The sequence below is a fragment of the Vulpes vulpes genome, chromosome 12, assembly GCF_048418805.1.
Source record: "Vulpes vulpes isolate BD-2025 chromosome 12, VulVul3, whole genome shotgun sequence".
Classification (NCBI taxonomy): Eukaryota; Metazoa; Chordata; class Mammalia; order Carnivora; family Canidae; genus Vulpes; species Vulpes vulpes.
This window is the reverse complement of record NC_132791.1, coordinates 106,774,164-106,800,551: the sequence shown is the minus strand read 5'-3', so window position 1 is coordinate 106,800,551 and position 26,388 is coordinate 106,774,164. Positions and strand designations below refer to the sequence as shown.

At 36.5% G+C, this 26,388-nt stretch overlaps 1 protein-coding gene across 23 annotated transcripts in view; it reads right to left on the bottom strand.

Annotated features, from left to right (window-relative positions):
• The window catches only part of ARHGAP32 (Rho GTPase activating protein 32), a 322,644-nt gene that overhangs the window by 107,953 nt on the left and 188,303 nt on the right, over nt 1–26,388 (bottom strand). For all 23 annotated transcript variants that reach the window (XM_072729366.1, XM_072729354.1, XM_072729363.1 and 20 more), the window contains one exon: nt 4,294–4,380. In XM_072729366.1, the coding sequence (XP_072585467.1) occupies nt 4,294–4,380 (87 nt within the window). The remainder of the gene's footprint in view (nt 1–4,293; nt 4,381–26,388) is intronic.

The following is a 26,388-nucleotide window of genomic DNA, read 5'->3' as shown; positions in this document are numbered from 1 at the left end:
ACACTAAAAAGTTTTTGTCCAAAGAAGGAAACCATCAACAAAATGAAAAGGCAACCTCCTAAATCTATAAGTGATATATCAAACAAGGGGTTAATATCCAAAATATATAAAGAACTCAAAAATCCAACACACATACACACAGAAAAACAATCTCATTTAAAACATGAGCATGGAACAGGACCTGAATAAACATTTTTCCAAACACATACAGATGGCCATGAGACACATGAAAAAATATTCAATATTGCTGACCACAGGGATATACAAATCAAATCCACACTGAGATGTTAATCCCACCTGTCAGAATGGATAGTATCAAAAAGACAAGAAATAATAATTGTTGCCAAGGATACAAAGAAAAGGAAATCCCCATGTAGTGCTGGTGGGCATGTAAATTGGTGGAAACACTGTAAAAAAAATAACATGGGGATTCCTCTAAAGTTTAATAACAGAAATACCATATGATGCAGCAATTCCTCATCTGGCTATTTATCCAAATAAAACAAAGCACTAATTCAAAGAGATGTTGTATGCATCACTATGTTCACTGCAGCATCATTTACAATAGGTGTGATATGGAAGCAACCTAAGTGTTCATTGACAGATGCAAGTAAAGAAGTTATGGAACACAGGTACATGGATTATCACTCAGCCATTAAAAACGAATGGGATCTTGCCATTTATGACAACACAGATAGACAAACCTAGAGCCTGTTATGCTAAGTGAAATAAGTCAGACATAGAAAGACAAACACCTTATCGTTACATTTAAATGTGGACTCTAAAAAATAAAACAAATGAACTAACAACAAAGCAGGAACAGACTAAAAAATACAAAGAACAAACAGGTAACTGCCAGAGGGGAGACAGATGGGGGATGCATGTAATAAGTGAAGGAGATTCAGATGTACAAACTTCCAGTTATAAAATAAGTAAGTCACAGGGACATAAAATGCAACATGAAGAATACAGTCAATAATTTTGTCACAATTATGTTTGTTGACAATTGGTAACTACACTTATTATGGTGATCATTTTGTACTGCATGTGAATGTCAAATCACTATGCTGGTACACCTACAATGAAAACGAAATACAGTATTGTATGTCAACTACAGTAAATTAATTAATTAATGTCTACAGAGAGATTATAATAACATGGAGGAATGCTTTATAAATAAAAAGTTGGGGTGCCTGGGTGGCTCAGCAGTTGAGCATCTGCCTTAGGTTCAGGGCATGATCCTGGAGTCCCAGTATCAAGTCCCAAGTCGGGATCCCTGCATGGAGCCTGCTTCTCCCTTTGCCTATGTCTCTGCCTTTGTCTGTGTGTCTCTCATGAATAAATAAAAAATCTTTTTTTAAGAAGTTATGTAAAATTATATATGTACCTCTGTATTCAATTATAAAATATAACTATGTAAAACAAAGGAAAAGTATACAAAACTGTAAATAGGCAATCCCAGGGTAGTAGTATTATGGCAATTTTCTTTTTTCTCCATTTCCCATAGTTTCCAAAATTTATATAAGTATTGTTGGCCTAAAAACCCATAAATCCACACTTTTAAATCAGAAAAAAATACACATTGATGCCTTAAAATAAGTACATCTGAATGATATCTAGACTCTCCATTAAAGTCATGCAAAGAAACGTATCAAAAAAATAAAAATTAAAAAATTAAAAAAAGAAACTTGACTGTCATTCTCAACACATTTCTAGAATTATTAATATTTATGATATGCTTAGCAGATTTCAGAGCAGCTAATCAACTATAAATCCTATTAGAAAATGACAGAAGAAGAGTGGGGAAAAAAACCCACTAGACTGATGTTCAAATCCTAGTCTTTCTCTTTAATTTTACGACTTTGGGCAAGTTATTAACATTCTTGAGTCTTAGGTTCATCAGCTATAAAATGAAAAACAGACTATTTACCTCACACAGTTGTTGAAAGAATTAAATGCTATACTGCATGTCACAGTATCTGTGTACTAGAAACAGATAATCAAAATGCCTACTAAATATGAATCATTTCAGTATGAAAGATATGGTTTACATTTCTGAATTCACAATTTAACAAAAAATAAAAACTTGAAAGGGTAGAGGCAAAAGCACAATTAAAAGATTCAAAGATAAGACCTAAAACAATCAGTATTAGTTAACTTCCAAAAAGGTGGAAAAAAAAAAATCACAGTTGTTTAACTGGCCATTTTCTAAGATTAAAGAACAAGAGTTCTTATTTAAATGGGTTAAATAAAAAGAATTTCAGGTGTACTTTAAAAATTAGAAATTAGTGAAAATATGCAATTATGAAAAAAACAGTTTCTGGAACAAATTACATCAGTATGTAATGGTGATCATACATTATCTGAAGACTAAGTAATCTCTTAAATCTATTCGAGATTGTGAATTCCACTGAGATGCAGGAAAAACTGGCAATCAGAAAACTGAAGTCTCTAGTTGTAAATCTTGCTAAGATTTCATATAACTTAGAAAAGCCACATCAGTAATTTGGGCCTCAATTTCCTCATTGGCATATGAGAGGGTGTGATTATGAGTCTCTATAATATTAGTTATTAAATAATATGTGATTGCCACTTAATATGATTTATGGCTGACACATTTGGCAAGAATACAGAAAGTAAGCCATAGGGATGCATCACTGATCACTTACAGTCCTTCAAAGAAGTGTAATGACATTATTATATTGCAGTAACTTACACTTTGGTATAATGAATAGTATATTAAGTTGTCTAAAATTCTTTACGCAGATTGACAAGATACTTGCAACCAGAAAATAGCCTAACTAGTTAGGTCACTAATTCATGGAAGCATAACCAAGTGACAATTATACATTCTGACATATAGTTCCAAAATACCATGCTTATCTTTTGAAGGTCACTTAAGAAAATAGCACAAGTGTTTGTAACATTATGTTTTGCTTATGAGAATAAAACTGTTCACATTGTCAGATCATGAGGATATTAATGGTGAGAAGGACAGATGCTAAAAGATGGTAGGTTACAGAGGGATTAATAAATTCATTACTGACATGCCAATCAAGTACTCTGGATAAAGAAGATATGATTTATATCTATGCATAAACAATGGTTCACCAAAACACACGTGATATTTTCTCTTAAAAATTAAGTCACAAAATAGAAGTATTTTACAAAACATGACATGAAACAGTGATTCAGAGCTGCCTACTTTCTATTAACAATATGAAATTTTGGCCATCTTATTTTTATACAAGCTAAATTCAATTTCCAATCTCATATTCTGATACCTAGAAATAAAAGCATTTAAGTCTGAAAGGTTGTTTTTTTTTAAAAAAAAATCACTAAGACTAAGAACTCAGGTATTTCCTATATGAGGTAAGCATTAGACCTCTCAAGATTATGTAATTTTTAACTTCAGGTACAGGAATAATAGTTTTTGAGGGGAAAAAAAAAACAAAAAACACAAATGCCCCTTTCCCAAGGAAAACTAAAAGCTTTGTACAAAAGAAAACTTTTTGCAAAAACAATTACTTTACAATCACTAATTCTAAACTAGACATAAGGCCTAATGAAAGTGAAGTAAGCCAAGGAGCTAAACTACTTACTTGGTGGAGGAAATAAGCTACAAATGACCTACTTCAAATCTCATTAAGAGAAGTCCCGGTAATTATCCTCACAAAAATTCTAAAACTAAGAGTCAAGAAACAGACTCCTTCTACAATATATACACACATACACAGGCTACATACTGTATAGTGAGGCTTCCTTCCTGGTAGAAAAGTGAGCATCTCAGGCAGAGAAAACTGAAACTACGTTTGCCCTTTCACTCTAATAGATGATGAGTAACTGATTAATTTAATCTTTGTCATCAAATAAACGGTGTATTTCCTTTACTCTTACAAGAAGAGTTTTAAGTTTGTAAATTAAATATCTGCAGGACTTATTCTATTAATTGCTTCAATTCTGAGTACATGCAGAATTGCCAATATGACAGGGAGAAAGAATGAAACGAAACATCTGTGTTACCATAGTCACTGTTATTCATCCACAAATGTCTAAAGCCTTAAAAACTTTCTAAACTTGCAGAGATAAGAGAGGCAAGTAACAATGCTAAACTGTGCATTCCATCAATTTTGTATGAACACATAACTCTTTTTTAAAGGACTCCATTTACTTTCTTAACAATAGTTATGCACAGTCCAATTTCATTTCAATATCATACAAGTATCTTTCTGTGAATTCTATTAGATGCCATACAAAATGCATTAAAAGGAATCTATGCATCCACAAAATTACCTGACAAGCAATGTGCACGAGGTAGACCAGCTCTTTAGATTCACAGCCATTTTTCGTTACTTCATTCTGTTCTTCTGAAAGGGACAGCTACGTCAAAAAAAAAAAAGAGAGAGAAGAGAAAGTCATGATTAATGAGTAAGAATAAACTAGGCATTCAGTAATACTTGAACCCTCACATCAACTCACTGTAAGTTATGCCTTTCAAGGGAACTCTATTGCTTATGGAAGATAAAGAATTCAGGATGTTTTAAAAAAATATGTTTCTAAGAATTTTCTTTGTAGTTTAAAGTAGCACAAACTGCATAAGAGTAGTAAATGAAATACCTTCATTCAAGAGCAGGTCTTCACTCCCCTAATTTATTTAGCACATTTGTGGGCAGGCTCTGAGAGACAGCACGACCAACTAGTTAAAGGAGAGCTCATGCTCTATTGGAAGATATTGGAAACTGGCTTCCCAGAGAACAGGTGGGCACTGCACACATGTGTCACTTCAGACTTATTATGTATATCTACACATCAGGTTTTATTTTATTTTTACTTGAACAAGAAGCTACAATTTAGAAACTGAGTTGCTTCATATTGAAAACGCAGATTTCTAGCTTCTATTGAAAAATCAGAAAATCTAAATTATTGGACCTGTATTCTCACATAAGAATGGCTGGAACTGAAAAGTGACCAAACCCTTTAAATGAGGCATGCACTCTCCAAGACTTTGGCACCAGGATCTCAGCTGAATGGTAACTATCATTCTTCATGCTGTTTGCTTTGTTATTTTAACATACACTATTCTCTTCCTGCATTTATATTACATATTTGTCCCATCTAAGGTTGTAAATTTGCAAACTCTGCTCTAGAGACAGACAGCCCTGAGTTCAAAAGTGTCACTAACTAGCTGTAGAATATTGACCTACCTACTTAATCTCTCATCGGGAAAATGAAAATGATTAACAACACCTATTCTGCAGTTTGTGAGTAGCAAATGAGATAATGCATTTAAAGCGTTCACCAAGATGCCTACTACTCATAAGTACTTAATGTTACTTATCATTATAGTTAATATTATAAAAAAAGAAAAGATAGACACATCCTCTATTTTTGAGAGCAGTATCACTAAAGTACTTTTAAAAACACTCTGGTTTTTTTTTTTTAATTGAAGTTGATTCAGTCTAGTATACTAGAGTTGGGGTTTTCCACTAACTAGGAAGTTGAGTTTTTTTTTTTTTTAAGATTTTACTTATTTACTCATGACAGACACAGAGAGAGAGAGGGAGAGGCAGAGACACAGGCAGAGGGAGAAGCAGGCTCCATGCAGGGAGCCCAACATGGGACTCGATCCCAGGTCTCTAGGAACACACCCCAGGCCGAAGGCGGCGCCAAACCACTGGGCCACCGGGGCTGTCCAACACTCTGGTATTAAGTAGAAGTTCACAAGGTAATGATCATTCATTTTCAAACCAGCCCAAGTAAGCCAGATTTAACTATAAAACCATACTTTCAACAAAAGAATTAGGGGTAAGAAAAAACCTAAATGAACTAAAAAAGGAAGGTGACAAGACATTGATGAGGCAGAAGAGACTCATGGACATGCTCAGAAGCCTGGTTAAGGTGCAGGAAGATAAAGAATCTATACTAGACCGGGTAAGGAGAAACTAGCCAAACCTTGAAGACTGCATGTGGACTGGAGTGATGAACGAAAATTCCAAGGAAAACCTTGTAGCAAAGAGTCAACGCCTACCCAACCCCAGATCAGTGCACCAAAGGCTGGGGGAAGAGCAGGAGCACGGAGTGAGGTGAACTTGTGAAGGGTGTGGAGCCTCCTCAGCACATGCAGCTAACTGCTGTGGACGGGGAGCACAGCAAGAAAGCTCAGAGAGGGTCTTTGAGGCATTCAAGATATTCAAAAACTGAAGGCTGGAGGAGGCACAGAAAAGCCCTGAGAAACACCATGGAGGCAAACCAGGGCTTCAGAGAGAGCTCTATGCCATGGTCCGCATCCGCAGTAGGGGAGACAGAAGAGAGCTCTCGTTTGGCACAGAAGCTTGAGGATAGGACTGGAGAAAAAAGACAACTAGCAGCCAGGCAGTAAAGAAGAGAGAGAGAAAGAGCATGCTTTTCCTCAATTCAGAAAACTAGTGGCTGAGCAGTAAAGCACAAAGAGATCTTTAGATACCTCACCAAGTTTTAATTCCCCTCAATGGAGGGGGTACAAAACAACTACTGGATATCCAAACCGTAAGGAAGAGTATATTATTTTAAAATGTCAGTAACCACAGAAGAAATAAAGACTAGAAATAAAATCAACCTTCTTAATCAGAACTAGGGCAGAGAGGAGAATGAGGACAGAGAGAAGAAACTCCTTCAAAATGGGCAAAAAGACTGGAGGGCCTCACAGCAAAGAAGGATGGTCAGGTGGTATCAATAAAATGGTGGAGTAGGCAACTCCAAACTCCATTCCCTTCACAGACACATGAGAAAACAAGCAAAAACTCTCAGAATCAATTTTCTCAGTAATCTAGAATACGGCAGAAGGTTTACAATCACCATGAGAACACTGAATCAAGGAAAAAACCAACTTATAACTTGCAGAAAAGCTTTGTGGTATCTTTCCCTGCCATGGCCCCATGCCTTCCCATCTCAGCAGCACTCCTGCAGGTAGCAGCTCTAGTTCCCAAGGTGGACCTTCTTCCCTGGGTCCAGAAAGAGTAGCAAACTCTTAGCATCATTAGCAAATTCTTGTAGCTGTCTGTTCTGATCTGTCTGGCAACTACATGAAGAGTTGACACAAGGGACATGTCTCTTTTTCACCTAACTTGGAACTCATTCAGGGATTTTAAAAAAACAGCATTGCTAAAATACTGTAAAGTGAACTAAAAGGCTTCAGTCACCTAAAGCAAGACTATACTTAAGACATAGACAGTTTAACAGCCAGGAGAAAGAGGTGAGGAGAGAAGTTCCTTGGGAAATGAGAGTATTCAAACATGTCTGTGTAAGCTGGGGTATTGAGAAAGCCATGATTACATTCAGGGTAGCATACATGCACACCAGACATAAGGATTTCCTTATTTCACCTCCACTCTCCAACCTAAGACAGAGCTGTAAAGAGCCTGGTTAATTGCTGAATGCGTGCTTCAGCACAAAGGAAATGTGCAAAGACTCACTTATTATTTATTTTCTTTATTTTTTATTTTTAGTTCTTGGCATTCAAGGAATTCCCTGACAAAACACTATCTGAACACAAGTAAAAGAAGAGACGTCAGTGAGCACATAGGACATGGAACACAATCTTTTCAAAAACTTTCTGGAAAAGTCACTAAAAACAGAGGCTGCAACCCTCAGGATCAAAACCAGCAAACCTGTGGTCAGGGACAGAATCTGATTTCCACAGTTACCACTTTGTAACATCCAAATGTCCACTATGCAACAACAACAAAACTCACAAACTATACAAAGAAACAGGAATGCATGTTATAGGCCATTCACAAGGGAAAAAAAAGCTATAAACCAGTAGAAGCTATCCCTGAGACACCAATATAGGCCTTAACAGATCTTAAATGTACTTTATAAAACACGCTCAAAGAGCAAAAAGAACTAAAAACGAAACCTGAAAAACAATGTATAAATAAATGAAAATATCAATGATGAGAAAGGAAGTAAAAAAGGGAACAAAAAACAAATTTGAGGAATGACTAAAAACTCTTACTAAAGGGATCTAAGTACTATAACTAAAAATTCACTAAAGGGATCAACAGCGGACTTGAGAAAGAAGAAGAATCAGCCGACTCAAAGATAAGTCAAAATACGGGTTTCCCCCACTCTCCAAAAGTAGAGCATTCCTCTGAAACCTTTAAAAGGCAAAATGGTATAAAGTGAAGAGTATCCTCTGCTTTCCAAAAGTCTGCATTATGCCACCTTACTTTTATGAAAGACCTCTATTAGTTAATACCTGTTTTTGCCAATTGAAAGAGATCAAAAAATGATTTTCACACTTATGAAATTAGCCACTACTGTACTAACATAGGTCTTCATCAAAGCCAAGGAGTATAAAGGAAAGTTTCAGAAAACAAGAGAAACCTGTATAACCCAAAGAACAAAAAGAAAAAGAAATTTTAAAAAGTGAAATGTTACACAGGAACCAGTAGGATATTTTCAAGAGACCAAAACATGCATTATGAAAATCCCTGAAGGAAAAAGAGAAAGACATAAGGAGATTATATGAGTAGTGACATCAAGAAGATGGAAGAATCAGAAAACCCAGACTCTAGACCCCCTGCACAGAAACAGAGATAAGCAACTATCAACACACAAGAATATCTTTGTGAAATTCTAGAACTTGGGAGGTGAGGCCAACACAAACACTTGGATGACAAAACCTGGGAAAACTCACATGAGAAGGGAAAGCATAGTTTCACGATGACTATCATCCCTTTCTGACTATCATCCCTTTCGCAGGCCAGCACAGCACCACACTAAAAGGGATTCCCTACGGCTATGGCTTTTCTTTGGCGTGGGGGGGGGGGGGGGGGGTGAAAAAGAGCCCTAGAGAGATATCCAGCTTCCCTAATGCTGAGGAATGAACTTCAGGAGGCTCACCTCTGTCTTGCCTCACAGAGAACACTGAAGGAACTGGCAGGAGTAGACCACATGGGGCCACCTAGTAACAAAGAAAGGGGATGGGGATACAAAGCAACCAGGCAATGGATATTGGTGGTAGCACATGTCCCTGCCAGCAACCTCACCTGATAAGAAAGTCCCGCCTGAAGCTCTGCCGATCTAGAGACAAAATGGTGGCCAGGTAAGCTCAGGAGATACAATCATCAGTTTCAGCTGATTGGAGCCCCCAATCAACAGACCATCCAATCAGAAAGAATAGTCAGTGACACTACCAGACTCCAAAGTCTGGCCTCCAGGCTGCACTCTGATGCAAGGCACAGCCTGTGGGCCTGCCCAGCCTGGGAGGCCAGCAAGTGAACAACTTGATCAGGCACAGCCAGAAACTCTAACCAGTAGAAAATCCAACCAGTTATCCTGCCCAAATAGAGCAAAAGATGTGTATACCATCTATCATTACACAGATCAGCCTGTGTCCCTTCCCAAAAGCACAGAGAGCCTTCAGCCTTCCTCAATCACTGAATCCCAGCCTGCAGACCCACCTGAATACAAACACCAGTCTGATACGACTTGGCTATTCAGTGCAAACTGTGACCACAACTGACCAGGGATGATTACTGAGCCCAGCCTGCATCTCTGCAATCCAGCCCAGCAAGTGGTCCTACCTGATAACAGAGCCATGCTGGATCCTACCTGATAACAGAGCCACTTGACCTCAAAAATTGTGCAGGGACCTCACCCATCAGAGATCCCAGCAGCAAGTACCGCCTATCTACAGATGCTACCAGCTGAGTCATTCAAACTCAGAAGCTAGGGTGACTCTTCAAAGTCTTTCCCTATCAAAAGAACCTATAAAACCTGGAAGAGGAAACTACTTCCTCAAATGAACAAACACCAGTGCAAGAAGATAAGGATCATGACAAATCAGGGCAACATGACATCACCTAAGGAATAAATATCTAATAAGTGGTCCTAAAAAAGAAACATCTAGGAGGTAACAGACAAAGAGTTCAGAATCTTTTTTTTTTTTTTTTTTTAGAATAATCATCTTAAAGAAATTTAGTGAGGGGCACCTGGGTGGCTCAGTGGTTGAGCCTTAGGCTCTGGTTGTAATCCTGGGGTCCTGGGATCAAATCCCGCATCAGGCTCCCTGTAGTGAGCCTGCTTCTCCCTCTGCCTATGTCTCTGCCTCTCTCTCTGTGTCTCTCATGAATAAATAAATAAAATCTTTTTAAAAAATTAGTGAAATACCAAATCTTTGGTATTGTGAAATACCATCACTTTGTCTCTTTTTTTTCTTCCTCATAAAGGTAAATAGAGAGAGAGAGAGAGAGAGAGAGAGATACAAAACTAAAGAAACCTAGGAAAACATTACATGAACAAAATGAGAAGTATAAAACGCAGAAATGATTTTTTAAAAAATCCTAGAAAGCACAGAGCTAAAGAATATAATGACTGCGTTGAAAAATTCAATAGAGAATGTCAACAACAGATTCAATCTCAAGTAGAAGAAATAATCAATGAACTTAAAGACAAGTATTTTGAAATTATCTAATCAGAAGAGCAAAAATAAAAAGAAATGAAAAAGAATGAAGAAAGACTACAGAACTTATAGGATACATTAAGTGCAACAATACATGCATGACTGGAGTCCCAAGAAAAGGAGAAAGGGGGGCAGAAAGTATATCTAAAGAAATAATAGCTGAACACTTCCCAAATTGAAGAAGAGATATAGATATCCACGTATGTGAAGCTCAAATATCACCAAATGTATTGAACCCAAAGAGGATCTATTATAATCAGCCAAAAATCAAACAAAAAGAATTTTCAAAGCAGCAAGAAAAAAGAGAATTTCATGTACAAGGGAATTCCCGGAGTTATCAGATTTTTCATCAGAAATTTTGCAGACCACAAGAGAGTGGAATAATATGCTCAAAGTTCTAAAAGAAGAAAACTGACACACAAGAATATTATACGCGGCAAGCTGCCCATCAGAAATGAAGGAGATATACTTCCCAAACAAATAACCACTGAGGGAGTTCACTGCTATACCTGCATTACAAGAAACTCTAAAGAAGTTCTTCAAGCTAAAATGAAAAGGCACTAAAACTCAAAATAAAAGTAAACTCAAAATAAAGGTAAATACATATTCAAATTCAAAATTCTCTACTATTGAGAAAATGGTATGCAAATCAATTTAACTTATAAAAGTTGAAAGACAAATTAAAAATGACTATAGCCACAATAGCTTTTAAATAGATACCAAATATAAAAAGATATAAGTTGTAATAATAGTAACCTAAAATGTGAGACAAAGAAAAGGACAGTTTTTCTATGTAATCCAACTTAGGTTCTTATCAGCTTAAAATAGGGTATCATATGTTATTTTATGTAAACTTCATAGTAATCACAAAGAAAGTCTACAGTAGATACAGGAAAGAGAAGAAAGGAAACAAAATATAATGCCACAAATACTCATCAGATCACCAAGGAAGATGGCAAAAGAAAGAAGGTATAAAAAAAAAAAAAAAGGAACTATGGTCAAACAGAACAATTAACAAAATGTCCTGAAGTATCAATAATTATATTTTGTATTAGTTGATTTATTTAAAACGAAATCTGTGAGGTCAAAGTCAATGAGATCAATGTTATAAGCTCGATGAGCAAATTCTAGACCCATGAGAAATAGTTTATAATCTTTTAAGCGAACAGTTTTCTGTATCAAACATTCTAGACAAACACAGTCTCCTAAAACAAGCTTAACAGAAATTGCAGTTATTTTACAGATGATGTCACCGTAAACTTTTTTAAATCAGAATATCACAGCAGAACTTCTTACAATCTAGTCAGAAATCGATTTCATGATAAAATAACTAGTAGAGATTTAAATTTAAGGCAAATCTTTATCCTTCCTAATTGCTGTTCTATCTATATGTTGTGGCTTGACAGTTACACTCTGCTATACTTCATTACAAAAACAAAAGCATGTCAATTTTTTTTAATTTTAGGCTTTTTAAAAATTAAGACTAAATTAAAGTAGTTGGGACTTCTGCTCTTCTATTTTTGGACCAGTATCCAGTTAAACCAGCCAGGGCAAATAATTCTCTCTTTGACTCTTACAGATATTCAAAACAGTCTCACCCCTCCCTTCCAACCACTTCGTTCCTCATCCCTATATCCTTTGCCTAGCTCACTAGGCTCAAATCCCCAAGTCTAACTGTTGATTTGTTTCACCCACATAATTTCTTAAAATTTCATTGTAGTTAACATACAGTGTTATATTAGCTTCAGGTGTACGATACGGTGACTCAACAATTCTATATGTTATTCAGTGCTCATCAAGATAAGTGTACTCTTAATCCTCTTCTCCTATTCCACCCACCCACCCCCACCTCACCTCTGGTGACCATTGATTTGTTCTCTTAGTTAAGAGTTTGTTTTTCACTTTGTCTCTTTTTTTTCTTCCTCATTCTCTTGTTTGTTTCTTAAGTTCCATATCTGAGTGAAATCATATGGTATTTATCTTTCTATAACTAACTGGCTTATTTCACTTAGAATTATATTCTCTAGATAAACCCATGTTGTTACATAAAGATTTCACCCTTTTGATGGCTGAATTACATTTGTGTGTGTGTGTGTGTGTCACCCCTTCTTTAATCATTTATCTATCGATGGGCATGAGTAGCTTCCATAGTTTGGCTATTGTAAATTAGCTGCAATAAATATAGGGATGCATATATGCCTTAAAATCAGTGTTTTCGTATTCTTTGGATAAATACCCAGTACTGTGACTACTAGATCATAGGTTAGTTCTAATCTTAATTTTTTGAGGAACCTCCACACTGTCTTCCACAATAGATGTACCAGTTTGCATTCCCACCAATTGTACACAAGGGTTTCTTTTCCTCCACATCCTTGTCAACATTTGTTTCTTCAGTTTTTTATTTTAGCCATTCTGGCAGGTGTGATGTGATATCTCACTGTGGTTTTGATTTGCATTTCCCTGCTGATGAGTGATGTGGAGCATATTTCCATGTGTCTGCTGGCCATCTGGATATCTCCTTTGAAGAAATCTCTGTTCCTGTCTTCTGCCTATTTGTAACTAGATTGCTTGGGTTTTTTTGGTGTCGAGTTCTATAAGTTCTTTATATATTTTGGATACTAACACTTTATTGGATAGATCATTTGCAAATATTTTCTCCCATTGAGTAGATTATCTTTCAGTTTTATTGATTGTTTCCTTTGCTGTGACAAAAAGTGTTTTATTTTTATATACTCCATATGGTTTAGTTTTTGTTTCCCTTGCCTCTGGAAACAAGAAAGATGTTATTGTTATAGCTCATATCAAAGAAATTACTACCTGTGCTCTCTTTGAGGATACTTATGGTTTCAAGTCTCACATTTAGGTCCTTACTTCATTTTGAATTTATTTTTCTGGATGGTGAAAGAAAAGAGGCCCAATTTCATTCCTTTCCATGTAGCCATCCATTTTTCCCAACCCCGTTTGAAGGGCCTTTTTTTCCCCACTGCGTATTCTTGCCATCTTCGTTGAAGATTAGTTGACCATGTAACTGTAGGTTCATTTCTGTTCCATTGATCTGTGTCTCTTTTTGTACTAGTACCATAAGGTTTTAATTACTGCAACTTGAAGTCTGGAATTTTGATACCTCCAGTTTAGTTTTTTGTTTACAAGACTCCTTTGGCTATTCAGGGTCTTTTGCAATTCCACACAAATTTTAAAACTGTTCCAGTTCTGTGAAAAATGCTGTTGGCATTTTGATAAGGATTGCATTAAATGTTTAGACTCTTCCTAGTAGTATATACATTTTCTTAAAATATTTTATTTATTTATTTATCTATTTAAGAGAGCAGAAAGAGATAGCACAACATGAGCGGGGGAGGGGCAGAGGAAAAGCAGACTCCCCACTGTGCAGAGCCTGATGTGGGCTCTATCCTAAAACCCTGGGATTATGATCTGAGCCCAAGGCAGATACTTAATCTGAGCCACTCAGGTGGTGCCCGACAATATACACACTTAAACAATATTTTTTCTTCCAATCCATGAGCATGGAACATCTTTCCATTCTTTGTCTTGCCATCAATTTCTTTCATCAGTGTTTTATAATTTTCAGAGTATAGGTCTTTCACTTCCTTCCTTACTTTTATTCCTAGGTATTTTGTTATTTTTGATGCAATTGTAAATGGGATTGTTTTCTTAATTTCTCTTTCTGCTGTTTCATTATTACTGTTGAAATCTGTTGGATTTCTGTAAATTGATTGTGTATCCTGTGACTTTACTGAATTCCTTTATCAATTCTATGAGTATTCGGGAATCTTTAGGATTTTCTATATATAGTATCATGTCTTTTACAAAGAGTGAATGAAAGTTTAATTTTTCCTTACCAACTTGGATGCCTTTAATTTCTTTTTGTTATCTGATTGTTCAGTTTTTGTGGCTAGAACTTCCAGTACTATGTTGAATAAAAGCAGTGATAGTGGACATCCCTGTCTTGTTCCATCCCTGTCTGTTTCCCCCAGTGAGGATGTTCACTGTGGTTTTTCATATATGGCCTTAATTACTAGAAGTATGCTCCCTCAAAATTTACTTTGTTTTTTTGTTTTTGTTTTTTTAAATTTACTTTGTTGAGGGGTTTTAGCAGGGATGGATGTTGTACTATGTCAAATGCTGTCTCTGCATCTACTGAAATAATCATATGGTTTTTATTGTTTCTCTTATTGGTGTATCACATTGATTTGCAAATACTGAACCCCTCTTGCACCCCAGGAATAAATTCCACTTAATTGCAGTGAGTAACTTTTTATTGTATTGCTGTGTTCAGTTTTCTAATATGTTGGTGAGAATTTTTATATCTATATTCATCGGAGATACTGACCCGTAGTTCCCTTTTTGGTGGTGTTTTTATCTGCCTTTGGTATCAAGGTAATACTGGCTTCATAGGAATTGGGGAGAAAAAAAAAGGAATTGGGGAGATTTCCTTCCTTTTCCATTTTTTGGAAAAGTTCGAGAAGAATAGGTATTTTTTCTTCTTTGAATGTTTGAGACAATTCACCCGTGAAGCTGTATGGGCCTTAATTTTTGTTTGTTGGGAGAGTTTTGATTACTGATTCAATTTTACTGCCCCAGTAATTGGTCTCTTCAAATTTTCTATTTCTTCCTGCTTCAGTTTTGGTAGCTTATATATTCCTAGAAATTCAACCATTTCTAGTCTGTCCAGTTTGAGGCATATAATTATTCATAATATTCTCTTACAATTGTTTGCATTTCTGTAGTGTCAGTTGTTATTTCTCCTCTTTCATTTCTGATTTCCTTTATTTGAAGTCCTCTCTTTTTGATGAGTCTACTAAGAGGTTTATCAATTTTGTTGATCTTTTCAAAGAACCAACTCCTGGTTTCATTGAGCTTTTCTACTGGGTTTTTTTGGTTTCTATATCATTTATTTCTGCTCCAAACTTTACTATTGCCTTCCCTTCTGCTCATTTGGGATCTTGTTTTTTTTTTTTTTTAATTTTTTTTTAATTTTTATTTTATTTACGATAGTCACAGAGAGAGAGAGAGAGAGGCAGAGACACAGGCAGAGGGAGAAGCAGGCTCCATGCACCGGGAGCCCGACGTGGGATTTGATCCCGGGTCTCCAGGATCGTGCCCTGGGCCAAAGGCAGGCGCTAAACCACTGCGCCACCCAGGGATCCCCTCTTGTTTGTTTTTTTGTTTGTAAAGAGTAAGGTTAGGTTGTTTATTTGAGATTTTTCTTGCTTCTTGAGGTAGGTCTGTACTGCTATAAACTTCTCTCTTAGCTTTTACTGCATCCCAAAGATTTTGAGCCATTGTGTTTTCATTTTCATTTCTCTCCATGTAATTTTTTATTTCTTTTTTTGATTTCTTGGTTGACCCACTCATTGTCTAGTAGGCTGTTATTTAACCTTCATATATTTGTGCTCTTTCCAGATTTTTTCCTGTGGTTGATTTCTAGAATCATAGCATTGTAGTCAAAAGACATGCGTCATATGACTGATCTTTTTTAATTTATTGAGATTTATTTTGTGGTCTAGTATGTGAGCTATTCTGGAGAATATTCTGTGTGCACTTGAAAAGAATGTATTCCGCTGTTTTACAATGGAATGTTCTGAATATATCTGTTAAACCCATCTGGTGTAGTGTCTCATTAAAAACCACTGTTTCTTGTTGGTTTTATGTTTGGACAATCTGTCCATTGATGTAAATGGGGTATTAAAGACACCCATTATTATCATATTGCTATCAATTAGTTCCTTTATGTTTGTTATGAACTGTTTTATGTATTTGGGTGCTCCTATATTGGTGCATAAATATTTACCATTGTTATATCTTCTTTTTAGATGGTCCCTCCCATTATTACATAATGTCCTTCCTTGTTTCATTACAGTCTTTGTTTTAAAGTCTATTTTGTCCAATAAAGGTACTCTATCTTGGCTTTCTTTTCCTACCCACTTACATAATAAATGTTTCTCTATCCACTCACTTTCAAACTGTATGTGTCTTCAGGTCTGAAATGGGTCTCATATAGGTAGCATATAAATAGGCCCTACTTTTTTTATCCATTGAGTTACCCTATGTCTTTTGATTTAAGCATTTAGTCCATTTACATTTAAAGTAATTACTGATAGGTAAGTATTTATTGCCATTTTGTTACTTGTTTTGTGGTTATTTTTGTAGTTCTTCTCTCATGGTTTACTGGCTCTCTTTGTGAAACACTTGAACTCTCTTCTCTTTATTTTTTCCATGTCTATTACTGATTTCTGGTTTGTGGTTACCAATAGGTTTGTATATAAAATCTGCATACAGCAGTCTCCATTAAGTAGATGGGACACTTAAGTTTGAACTCATTCCTTACTCCTCTCCTCCACCCCATGTTTTAGGTATATGGTTATCATAGTTTACATCTTTTTATTTTGTGAATCCCTTGACTGATTTTTACACATATACTCATTTTCACTGCTTCTGTGCTTCCTACTTTTCTTACTTATGGTCTTTCCCTTCCACTGAACGAGTCCCTCTTTAACATTTCCTGTAGGGCTAGTTTAATGGTCATGAACTCCTATAACTTCTGTTTGTCCAGCAAACTCTTCTTCTCCTTCTATTCTGAATGACAGCCTTGCAGGATAATGTACTCTTGGCTGCAGGTTTTTCCTTTTAGCACTTTGAATATATCACATCACTCACTTCTGGCATGCAAAATTGCTGTTGAAAAATCCACTAGCAGCCTTAGGGGGTTTCCCTTATATATGTCAGTCTTCTTTTCTCTTGCTGCTTTTAAAATTCTCTTTTTATCACTACTTTTTGCCATTTTAATTACTATGTGTCTTGGTGTGAACCTCCTCGGGGTGATTTTGGAGTTCTCTGTACCTCTTGAAACTGGAATTCTGCTTCCTTCCCCAGATTTGAGAAGTTTTCAGCTATTATGTCTTCAAATAAACTTTCTTCCCACTTTTCTCTCCCTTCTTCTGGGATTCCTATAATACAAATGTTATTTTGCTTGATGGAGTCACTGAGTTCCCTAAGTCTACTCTCATTTTGCATAATTTTTTTCTTTCCACCTGTTCAGCTTGACTACTTTCCACTACTCTGTCCTCCAGTTTGCTGGATTCATTTTCTGCTTCTTTTAGTCTGCTATTTATTTCATTTGATGTATTTTTAATTTCATTTACTGTGTTCTTCATCTCCGATTGGTTCTTCTATAGGTTTTTGTTAAGGGTCTCACTGAGGTCCTCCACTCTTTTCTCAAGTCCATGAGTATCATTATGATTTTTATTTTAAGTTCTCTATCAGGCACATTACTTATCTCCATTTCACTTAGGTCTCTTCCTGAGGTTTTGATCTATTGTTTCATTTGGGACATATTCCTCTGTCTCATTGTGTCTAACTCTCTGTGTCTGTTTCTGTGTGTTAGAAAACTCAGCTACATCCCCTACCCCTGAAAGTAATAGCCTCATGAAGAAGAGATCCTGTAGTGCCCTACAGTGCAGTATTCCATGTTACTGGTACCTGGTGCTTCCAGGGTGTCTGCTAAGTGTATTGCATACACCCTGCTATTGTGCCTGGGCTGCTATTTCCTTCAGTCCAGTCATATGCTGTGGCTCTCTTTGCTTGTTGTGGGCAGTGCTTGTTCTCTATGGAGTTAGTGGACCAGTCTCGGGCTTGAGTTTAGTCAGATCAGGTATTTTGCCACACACACAATAGCACCAAACTGCAGGGCACCTGTGTGTTGTCCCGAGATGCTTTCGTTGGTCAGTGGGCCCTGCAATCAGACCAACTGTCTGCCCCCAGCCCATTGCTGGGACTGCAGTCTGACTGGACTTGTGGTTATCTTCCCCTCCACCAAGGACAGGAGTCACTTTGGTATGGTGCTGGCCCCTTTCAAGGCTGCTTGCAGACTGCCAGGCTTGTGGTCCTGGTTTGAACAGATTCTAGCCAACACCATATGGGAAAGGACTAATCACACAGTGCCTGCAAAGTCTGTGCACCAGCGAGAGGAGACATGCTCCCCTTCCTCCCACCTGGACCTGGTGGCCAGGCAAGGTGTGCAGTTTTAACAAGATGCCTGCCAATCTGCGTCATTGAGACCTGCTGTTAGTGACAAACCAAGGCCAACTGGGAGGGATCGCAAAATTCACAGGGGGCTCACAATTTTAACAACATGTACCCATTCTTCTGCAGGAGGGGGCCCACTACCACTTCTGCCACCACCTAAACCAAGGCCTTGCAAAGCATAAGGCTCAAAGACACGGTGCTGGCATGGTATGTGCTAGTCTTCTGGGGGAGAGAACCTGCGTGGTGGGACTCAGGCATGCACGAAAGGAAAGGGCAGATTTGCCAAAGAGCTGGGAGCTGGGAGCTGGGAGCTAGGTGGCAAGTGTTTGCTGGTTCTCACAGGTGGCCAGTGTGTTTATCCAGGGGGTGGAGGAGTGAAGTGGCACCTGCCAGCTGCTTTGTTCCAGGAAGAGTCTCCCAGCAACCTCTGGCCCTCTGTGACACACTCTGAGATTAGTAAGTAACTCTCCCTCCCCTATGCCCCAGATGTTTTTCAAACGGCAGGTTCTATGCTCTATCTCTGTAGGCTTTTTGTTGTGCTATCTCTTCAAGGGCAGGGACTTGAGTCCTATTGCTCTCCAGCTCTCTCAGAGCTGAACAGACTAATTTTTTAAAATTGCAGACTTAAAGTCCTGCTAGTTGTAAGAACTTATGAAATTCAGCTACTCTAATTTTCAGAGCCAAATATAATGGGGATTTGGTTTCCCGGTGCAAACTCCCTGGTTTTTTTCTTCCCTCTCTGTACATACAGATCCCCTTCTTCCACAGACGGCTCAAACATCTATTTAGCTCCCCACCTCATCCCCACCTTCCTGTCTTCTTCAATATAGCCTCTTTTCTACCTTTAGTTGTGGCATTTGTTCTCCCAGTCTTCGGGTTGTTTTCTGATTGTTCACAGTGATGTGTTATCTAGTTGTACCTGGGGGACTAGGTAAGCTTAGAGTACTCCTATTCTGCTATCTTCCCAGATTCCATTCATAATTATTTTAAATGTAAACTGATTAAATTTCCCAGGAAAGTAACAAAAAATGGCTAAATGGATCAAAAGCTAGATTCAACTACAAGGTGCCTAAAAGAGATTCATTTTAGCTTCAAAGACTAAAAGCAAAGAGATATGTCAACTAAAACTGAAGGAATAGGAGAAAAATATTCCTTGCAAATGGAAACCAAAAGACAAGAGGGGAGCACCTGGATGGCTCACTGGTTGAGCATCTGCCTTTGGCTCAGTTCATGATCCTAGCATCCCGGGATCGAATCCTGCATCAGGCTCCCTGAAAGGAGTCTGCTTCTCCCTCTGCCTATGTCTTTGCCTCTCTCTGTGTATCTCTCATGAATGAATAAATAAATAATAAAGCTAAAAAAAAAGCAAAGACAAGAGGGATAACTATATTTATGTTAGATAAAATAAACCGTAAGTCAAAAAGTGTCACAACAGAATAGTAGTGACGGATCTTAATACTCCACTCTAAACATGGGCAGATTACCAGGCAGAAAATCAAGAAGGAAACATTAGACTTAAACTGAAAGTTTTTCCTCTAAGATCAGAAACTAGACAAGAGCACCCCTCTTGCCACTTCTATTTATCATAGTACTGAAGTCCTAGCCAGAGCAATTAGGCCAGGAAAAGATATAAAAGGTACTGAAATCAGAAAGGTAAAAATAAAACTGTCTCTCTTTGAAGATGATACGACCTTACGACCTTATGGTAAAAAAAAAAAAAAAAAACCCTCTAAGCTCTACTGAAAAATATTAAAACTAATAAATGAATTCAGTAAAGTTGCAGGATACTAAATCCAATATGCAAAAAATGATTGCAATTCAATATACTAAAAGTGAAATATCTGAAAAAGAAATCTTAAAAATCTCATTTACAATAGCATCAAAAAAGAGTAAAATACTTTAGGAATAAATTCAACAAAAGAGGTGAAAGATCTGTACAGTGGAAACTAACACACTGCTGAAAGAAAGTGAAGATAAAAATCAAATGGTAGGAGTTAATATTGTTAAAATGCCCATTTTACCCAAAGCAATTTACAGGTTATATCTGATCCCTATCAATATTCCAGTGGCATTTTTCACAGAAGTAAAATAAAATTCCTAACATTTACATGCAATCACAAAAGACCTCATACAGCTAAAGCCATCTTGAGCAACAAGAGCAAAGTTGTAGGCATCACACCTCCTGATTCCAAACTATATTACAAAGCTATGGTAATCAAAAGAATATAGTATTGGCATAAAAACAGATGGCTGGCACTGCATCACCAATGCACCAACAGAAGTGAATCAAGTATTCCAAAATTGACCCATGCATAAGCATATATCTATATTTGGATAAAGGAAATGTGATGTATACATATGTATACTCATGTGTGTGCACACACACTCCACAAACACAGTGAAATATTATGCAGCCACAAAAAATAAGGAAATCCTATAATTTGTGACAACCTGGATGAAACTGGCAAACATTAGGCCACATATAAAATAAGCCTGACACAGAAAGACAAATATCTCATGATGTCACTTATGTGCAGGATCTTTTTAAAAACAAAAGTTGAATTCAGAGAAGCAAAGAGTTGTGCCATGGTTACAAGAGCCTGAGAGGTAGGGGAAAGGGAAGATATAGATGAAAAGATACAAATTTTCAGTAAAGTGAGTAAGTTCTAGAGAACTCATCCACAGCATGGAGGCTACAGTTAATAATAATGTACTGTACACTTGAAATTTGCTAGCAATAGATTTCAAGGGTTCTCAATATCAAAAAATAGTCACTATGTGAAATGATGGATATGTTAATCAGCTTGATTGTGGTAAATATTTCAAAATATAAATGTATATCAAAACATCACATTATACACCTTAAATGTATGCTATTTATATTTGTCAATCATACCTCAATAAAGCTGGTAAAAATATGGATGCACAAGCAAAGTAGCTCCAAATTAAATAAACATTGACAGAATCAAAGAGAGAAACAGCTCTATAATAATAATTAGACTTCAATACACTACTTTCAATAACAGATAAATAAGCTTCTTTTCATATGCTTATTGGCCATCTGTATAACTTCTTTGGAGAAATATCCATTCAAGTTCTTTGCCCATTTGTGAATTAGCTCATTTTATTGTTTTGAGGTGTAGGAGTTCTTTACTTTAGAAATCAAACCCATATCCGATACATGATTTGCAAATATTTTCTCCCATTCTGTGGGTTACCTTTTCATTCTCTTGATCATATCCTTTAATGAACAGAAGTTTCTACTTTCAAGGGAATTCAATTTACCGCTTTTTGCCTTTAACTTTTGGTGTCATATTTAAAAAATAATTGCCAAATCCAATGTCATAAAGATTTTCCTAGATACTCTCTTCTAAGTTTTAAAGTTTTTCTTCTCACATTTAAGTCGTAGTTCCACTTTTGAGTTAAGGTCCAACTTCATTCTTTTGCATGTGGATATACAGTTTTCCCAGCACCATTTACTGAAAACACTGTTCTTTCCTCCACCAAACAGACATGGAAATCTTATTGAAAATCAATAGACCATAAATATGATGGTTTATTTAGGGGCTCTATTCTATTTCATTGGTCTATAAGTCTATCTTCATGCCAGTACCACATTGTTTTGATTCTTTTAGACTTATGTTAAGCTTTAAAATTAGGAAGTGTGAGTCATTCAACTCCATTCTTCCTCAAGATTGTCCTGGGTACTCAGAATCCTTTGAGGATTCATATGAATTTTTAAGATGGGTTTTTCCACATCTACAAAAAAATGCCACTGAAATTTTGATAAGCTTACAATGGAGAGGTAGATCCCTTTGGGTATTATCATCTTAAGTGTATTTTTTTTTGTTAAGTGTATTGTTTTATTGATTTTGGTGCTACTGTAAATGGAATTATTTTCTTTATTTCCTTTTTCAGATTATTCACTTTTAGTGTATAGAAATGCAACGGATATAGGAATAATTTTAAACTTAGAAACTCTGTTGAATTCATTTATTTAAATGAGTTTTCCTGTGGAATCTTTATGATTTTCTACGTATAAGATCACATCATTTGTGAGGAGGGATAATTTTGCTTCTTTCTTTCCAACTTGGATGTCTTTTATTTTCCTTGCCTAATCACTCTGAATCACACTGAATAGAAGTGTTGAGAGCAGGCATGTGCACCCTGTTGCTGATGTTAGGGGAAATGCTCTCAGTTTTTCACCATGCATATGATGTTAGCTAGTAGGTTTTTCATATTTGGTTTTTATTCTGTCAGAGAGTTTCCTTCTGTTCCTGGTTTGTTGAGTGTCTTTATCGTGAAAGGATGCTAAATTTATCAAATGCTTTTGATGCATCAACTGAGATGATCACATGGGTGTTTTTTTCATTCATTCAGTTAATGTGCTATTTCACATTGACTGATTTTCATATGCTGTATTTCTGTTTGTGTTATGAAAACATCCGGAGATAGATAGCAGTGATTTTACATAACAATGTGAGTGCACTTAATGCCAATGAATTGTATAAAATGGTTGAAATGGCTAAAAAACAAAAAACAAAAACACAGGAAACTCACAACTGTCTGTTCCATCTTCCTAAAGGCAGAAGTCTCCCAGAAGTATTAAATTTAAAATGTATAACACGTGGTATGCAGGGATATGATGGAATATTATTTAATGATTAAAAACAATAAAATACTAATACGTGCTATGGCTTAGGTGAAATTTGAAAACATGCTAAGTGAAAAAAGCCAGTTACAGAAAGATCAGATTGTATGATTCCATGTGTACAAAAGATCCAGAACAAGCAAATCTACGGGGACAGAGAGTAGATTAGTGGTTAACAGGGCAGGGTGGGCAGAGAAGTCAGGAGATGGTGTGCAGGATTAGAAGGGAATGAGAAGGGCTGATAATGAGAGCTGGATTTCTTTTGGAACTGATAAAAATGTTCTAAAATTAGACTTTGGCAATGGTGGCACACATTGTGAATCTATGAAACAACAGTGAATTGTATACTTTAAGCATGTGAATTACATGGTGTACAAATCTCTCAGTGAATGAGTTTTGAAAATGGACTTTTTAAAGATGAAAAAAATCAAAAGAATTTCAGTAATTAATAGTATTTAATTTTAAAGTGTAACTGAAAAATATTCATGTTAACAATACTGTAAGCTGCCTAAAAATAAACAAAATAAAAGATGTGCAGAATAGAATATCAAATGAAATTACAAAGCCTTATTGAAAGATGTGAAAGAAAATACAAATAAATCCAAATAGATTTAATAACTCACCATGATAAATACAGCAGTTATCCTCAATTAACCTATATGTTAAGTGCAATTCTTATCAAAATTTAAATAGTTTATTTTTCTTCCCAAGGTTTTTCAAGGGAAATGCAAAATGTATATGGAAAAAAATGAGCCCAGAAGAACCAAGATAATTTTGATGAAATCAGGAGACTTACCTACACAGGAATCAAGACTCACTATAAAGCTACCATTCAGTGCTTCAGATCAAGAGGCAGAACTTCCCTCTCCACTTCTGAATTTATGCTACACTTGTAACTGTCTGAACCAATAAAATGTGGAAAAAGCAATATTCTGGGACTTCCAAGACTAGTCATTAAAAAGTCTAACAGTTTCTGCTTTCTTAAGAGTCCTAATAAGCCTGCAGGTCAAAGGACCACAGTACACTACTGAACAAAGAATTCATGGAAGAGGCCGTGATGGATGAAATACCATGTGGGGAGAGAGATCACTGAAGCCGCACCAAACATTCATTAAGTAAGACCAACAAAGAACCTTCTGCCTGAGTCAATCCAAGGAATCAGGAATCATGAAACACAATAAAAAAGTTGTCATATTAAGCCACTAAATTCTTCTTTTAAAAAATTTTTAAAGATTTTATTTATTTGAGCGAGAGAGCATGGCATGAAGCGGGGAGGGAGTGCGGGGTGGTGGGGGCAGAGGCAGAGGGAGAAGCAGACTCCCCACTGAGCAGGGAGCCCAACCCAGGGCTCTATCCCAGGACCCTGAGATCATGACCTAAGCCAAAGGCAAAGCCGCTTAACTGTCTGAGCCATTCAGGCACCCCAAGTCACTCAGTTCTGAGGTGTTTGCTAAACACTAAGAAGTAATAGTAACCTATTAATTAAGACAGGGTGACACTAGCGCAGGGATAGACTATAGACCAATGGATGACGCAAGATACCCAGATAACTAACACATATATTTGGACATTGACATATGACCCATCGGGCCTTAAAAATCACTGAGAAAAAGAATTACTATTCACTTAAAGTTTTAAGATAACTAGAAAGGAAAAACAGACCCCCACCTTACGCCATATCCAGTGAATAATTCCGGGTAAATTAAACAGCTAAGTAAAAACAAAACCTTAAGAGGTAAAATTTTTTAAAAAGTAAAAAAATAATAAGGGAGATAAAAGAAAATGCTTTTATGCCCACAGGGCCGGAAGAATTTCTTAGCTAAAACATGAAAAGAACAAAAACAAAAGACTGGTAAAACTGGCTACATCAAAAATGTTTAAGGATTCATAGAAGGGACACCATAAACCAAGTAAAAAGATGAGTCACAAACTGGGATAAAAACATTTGACAGATTTTTAACTATAATATATAATGAAAAAAATGAGATACATATAAACCTATCTCAACATCTTGAAAAGCACCTGGAATTTAAGTGAGGATCATTATATATTTAATTAATTACTGAATAAACAAACATTGCCTCACTGGAAAACAGTACAAACCTTTCCTTATAGATTCTCTTCTTTCTCCTGATTTCCTAAAGTAAACAAATAACATACCATTGACCAACCTAATCATCTTAGATTCCTCTACTAGTCTCTGTCCCCACACATTCTCTTTTTATATTCTGATGGTCAAGATGTAACCTCAACCTTTAATTATTATCTTTCTTATCTCCCAAAACTTGTCTCTCCCACCTGTCCCTTTTCTCCCATTCTCCACTGCTCCTTAGCTGGTTCTGAGCCTCTCAGATCTGGTCTACAAGACTACAGAATGGATAACTACAGTAGTCTTCTAATGGGTCTCTATCCATTTTCCATTACACATGGATCATGGTACTCTCTTCTCAAAATCCCACACCACCTTCTCAGTTCCTACTAAGAAAGGAATTTAGGGGTGCCTGGGTGGCTCAGGCAATTAAGCAACCAACTCCTGATGTCAGCTCAGGTCATGATCTCAGGGACATGAGATCAAGCCCCGCACTGAGCTCCACACTGGGCATGAAGCCTGCCTGGGATTCTCTCCTCTCCCTCTGCCCCTCGCTTCCTCATATACATACACACTCTCTCTCTTTAAAAAAAAAAATGTAATTTAAATACAAAGTCCATACACTATAGATGAGCCTTGAAGAAAGGTAATTTCTCCAAGTATCTTCTAAAGCATGTTTTTCCTGATCCATCCCCTCCCTTCCAGGTACCTTTGTATATGTTATTTTTCCTTGCTAAACACTCTTCACTTCTATCTCTGCATATCTAAAATCTATCCAATCTTCAATAAAGTCTTTCTTGATTGCCACAGGAAATAACTTTCTCACCTCTAAGAATTCCTACAACATGCATTCCATTTTTCTTATCTTACTATGTTTATTGGTATATTGCAAGTTTCCCCTGTGGGAAGAATCTCTTATCTACTTCATCAGTAATATTCATGTAAGTATCAAGCACATACAGGTATTCAGTAAAACCATCTAGAATTGTGGATTTTAAGACATCTGATGAACAAATCTGAACAGCACTGTATTTATACAGAACCTGAATCACACGTACTAAGAGTATACACTCAGAAAGATTAGGGTATGTTTGCGCTGAGAAACTTATGACATAAATGTGATGACTTAAATTATGTTTATTTCCTTCAACTTAATGA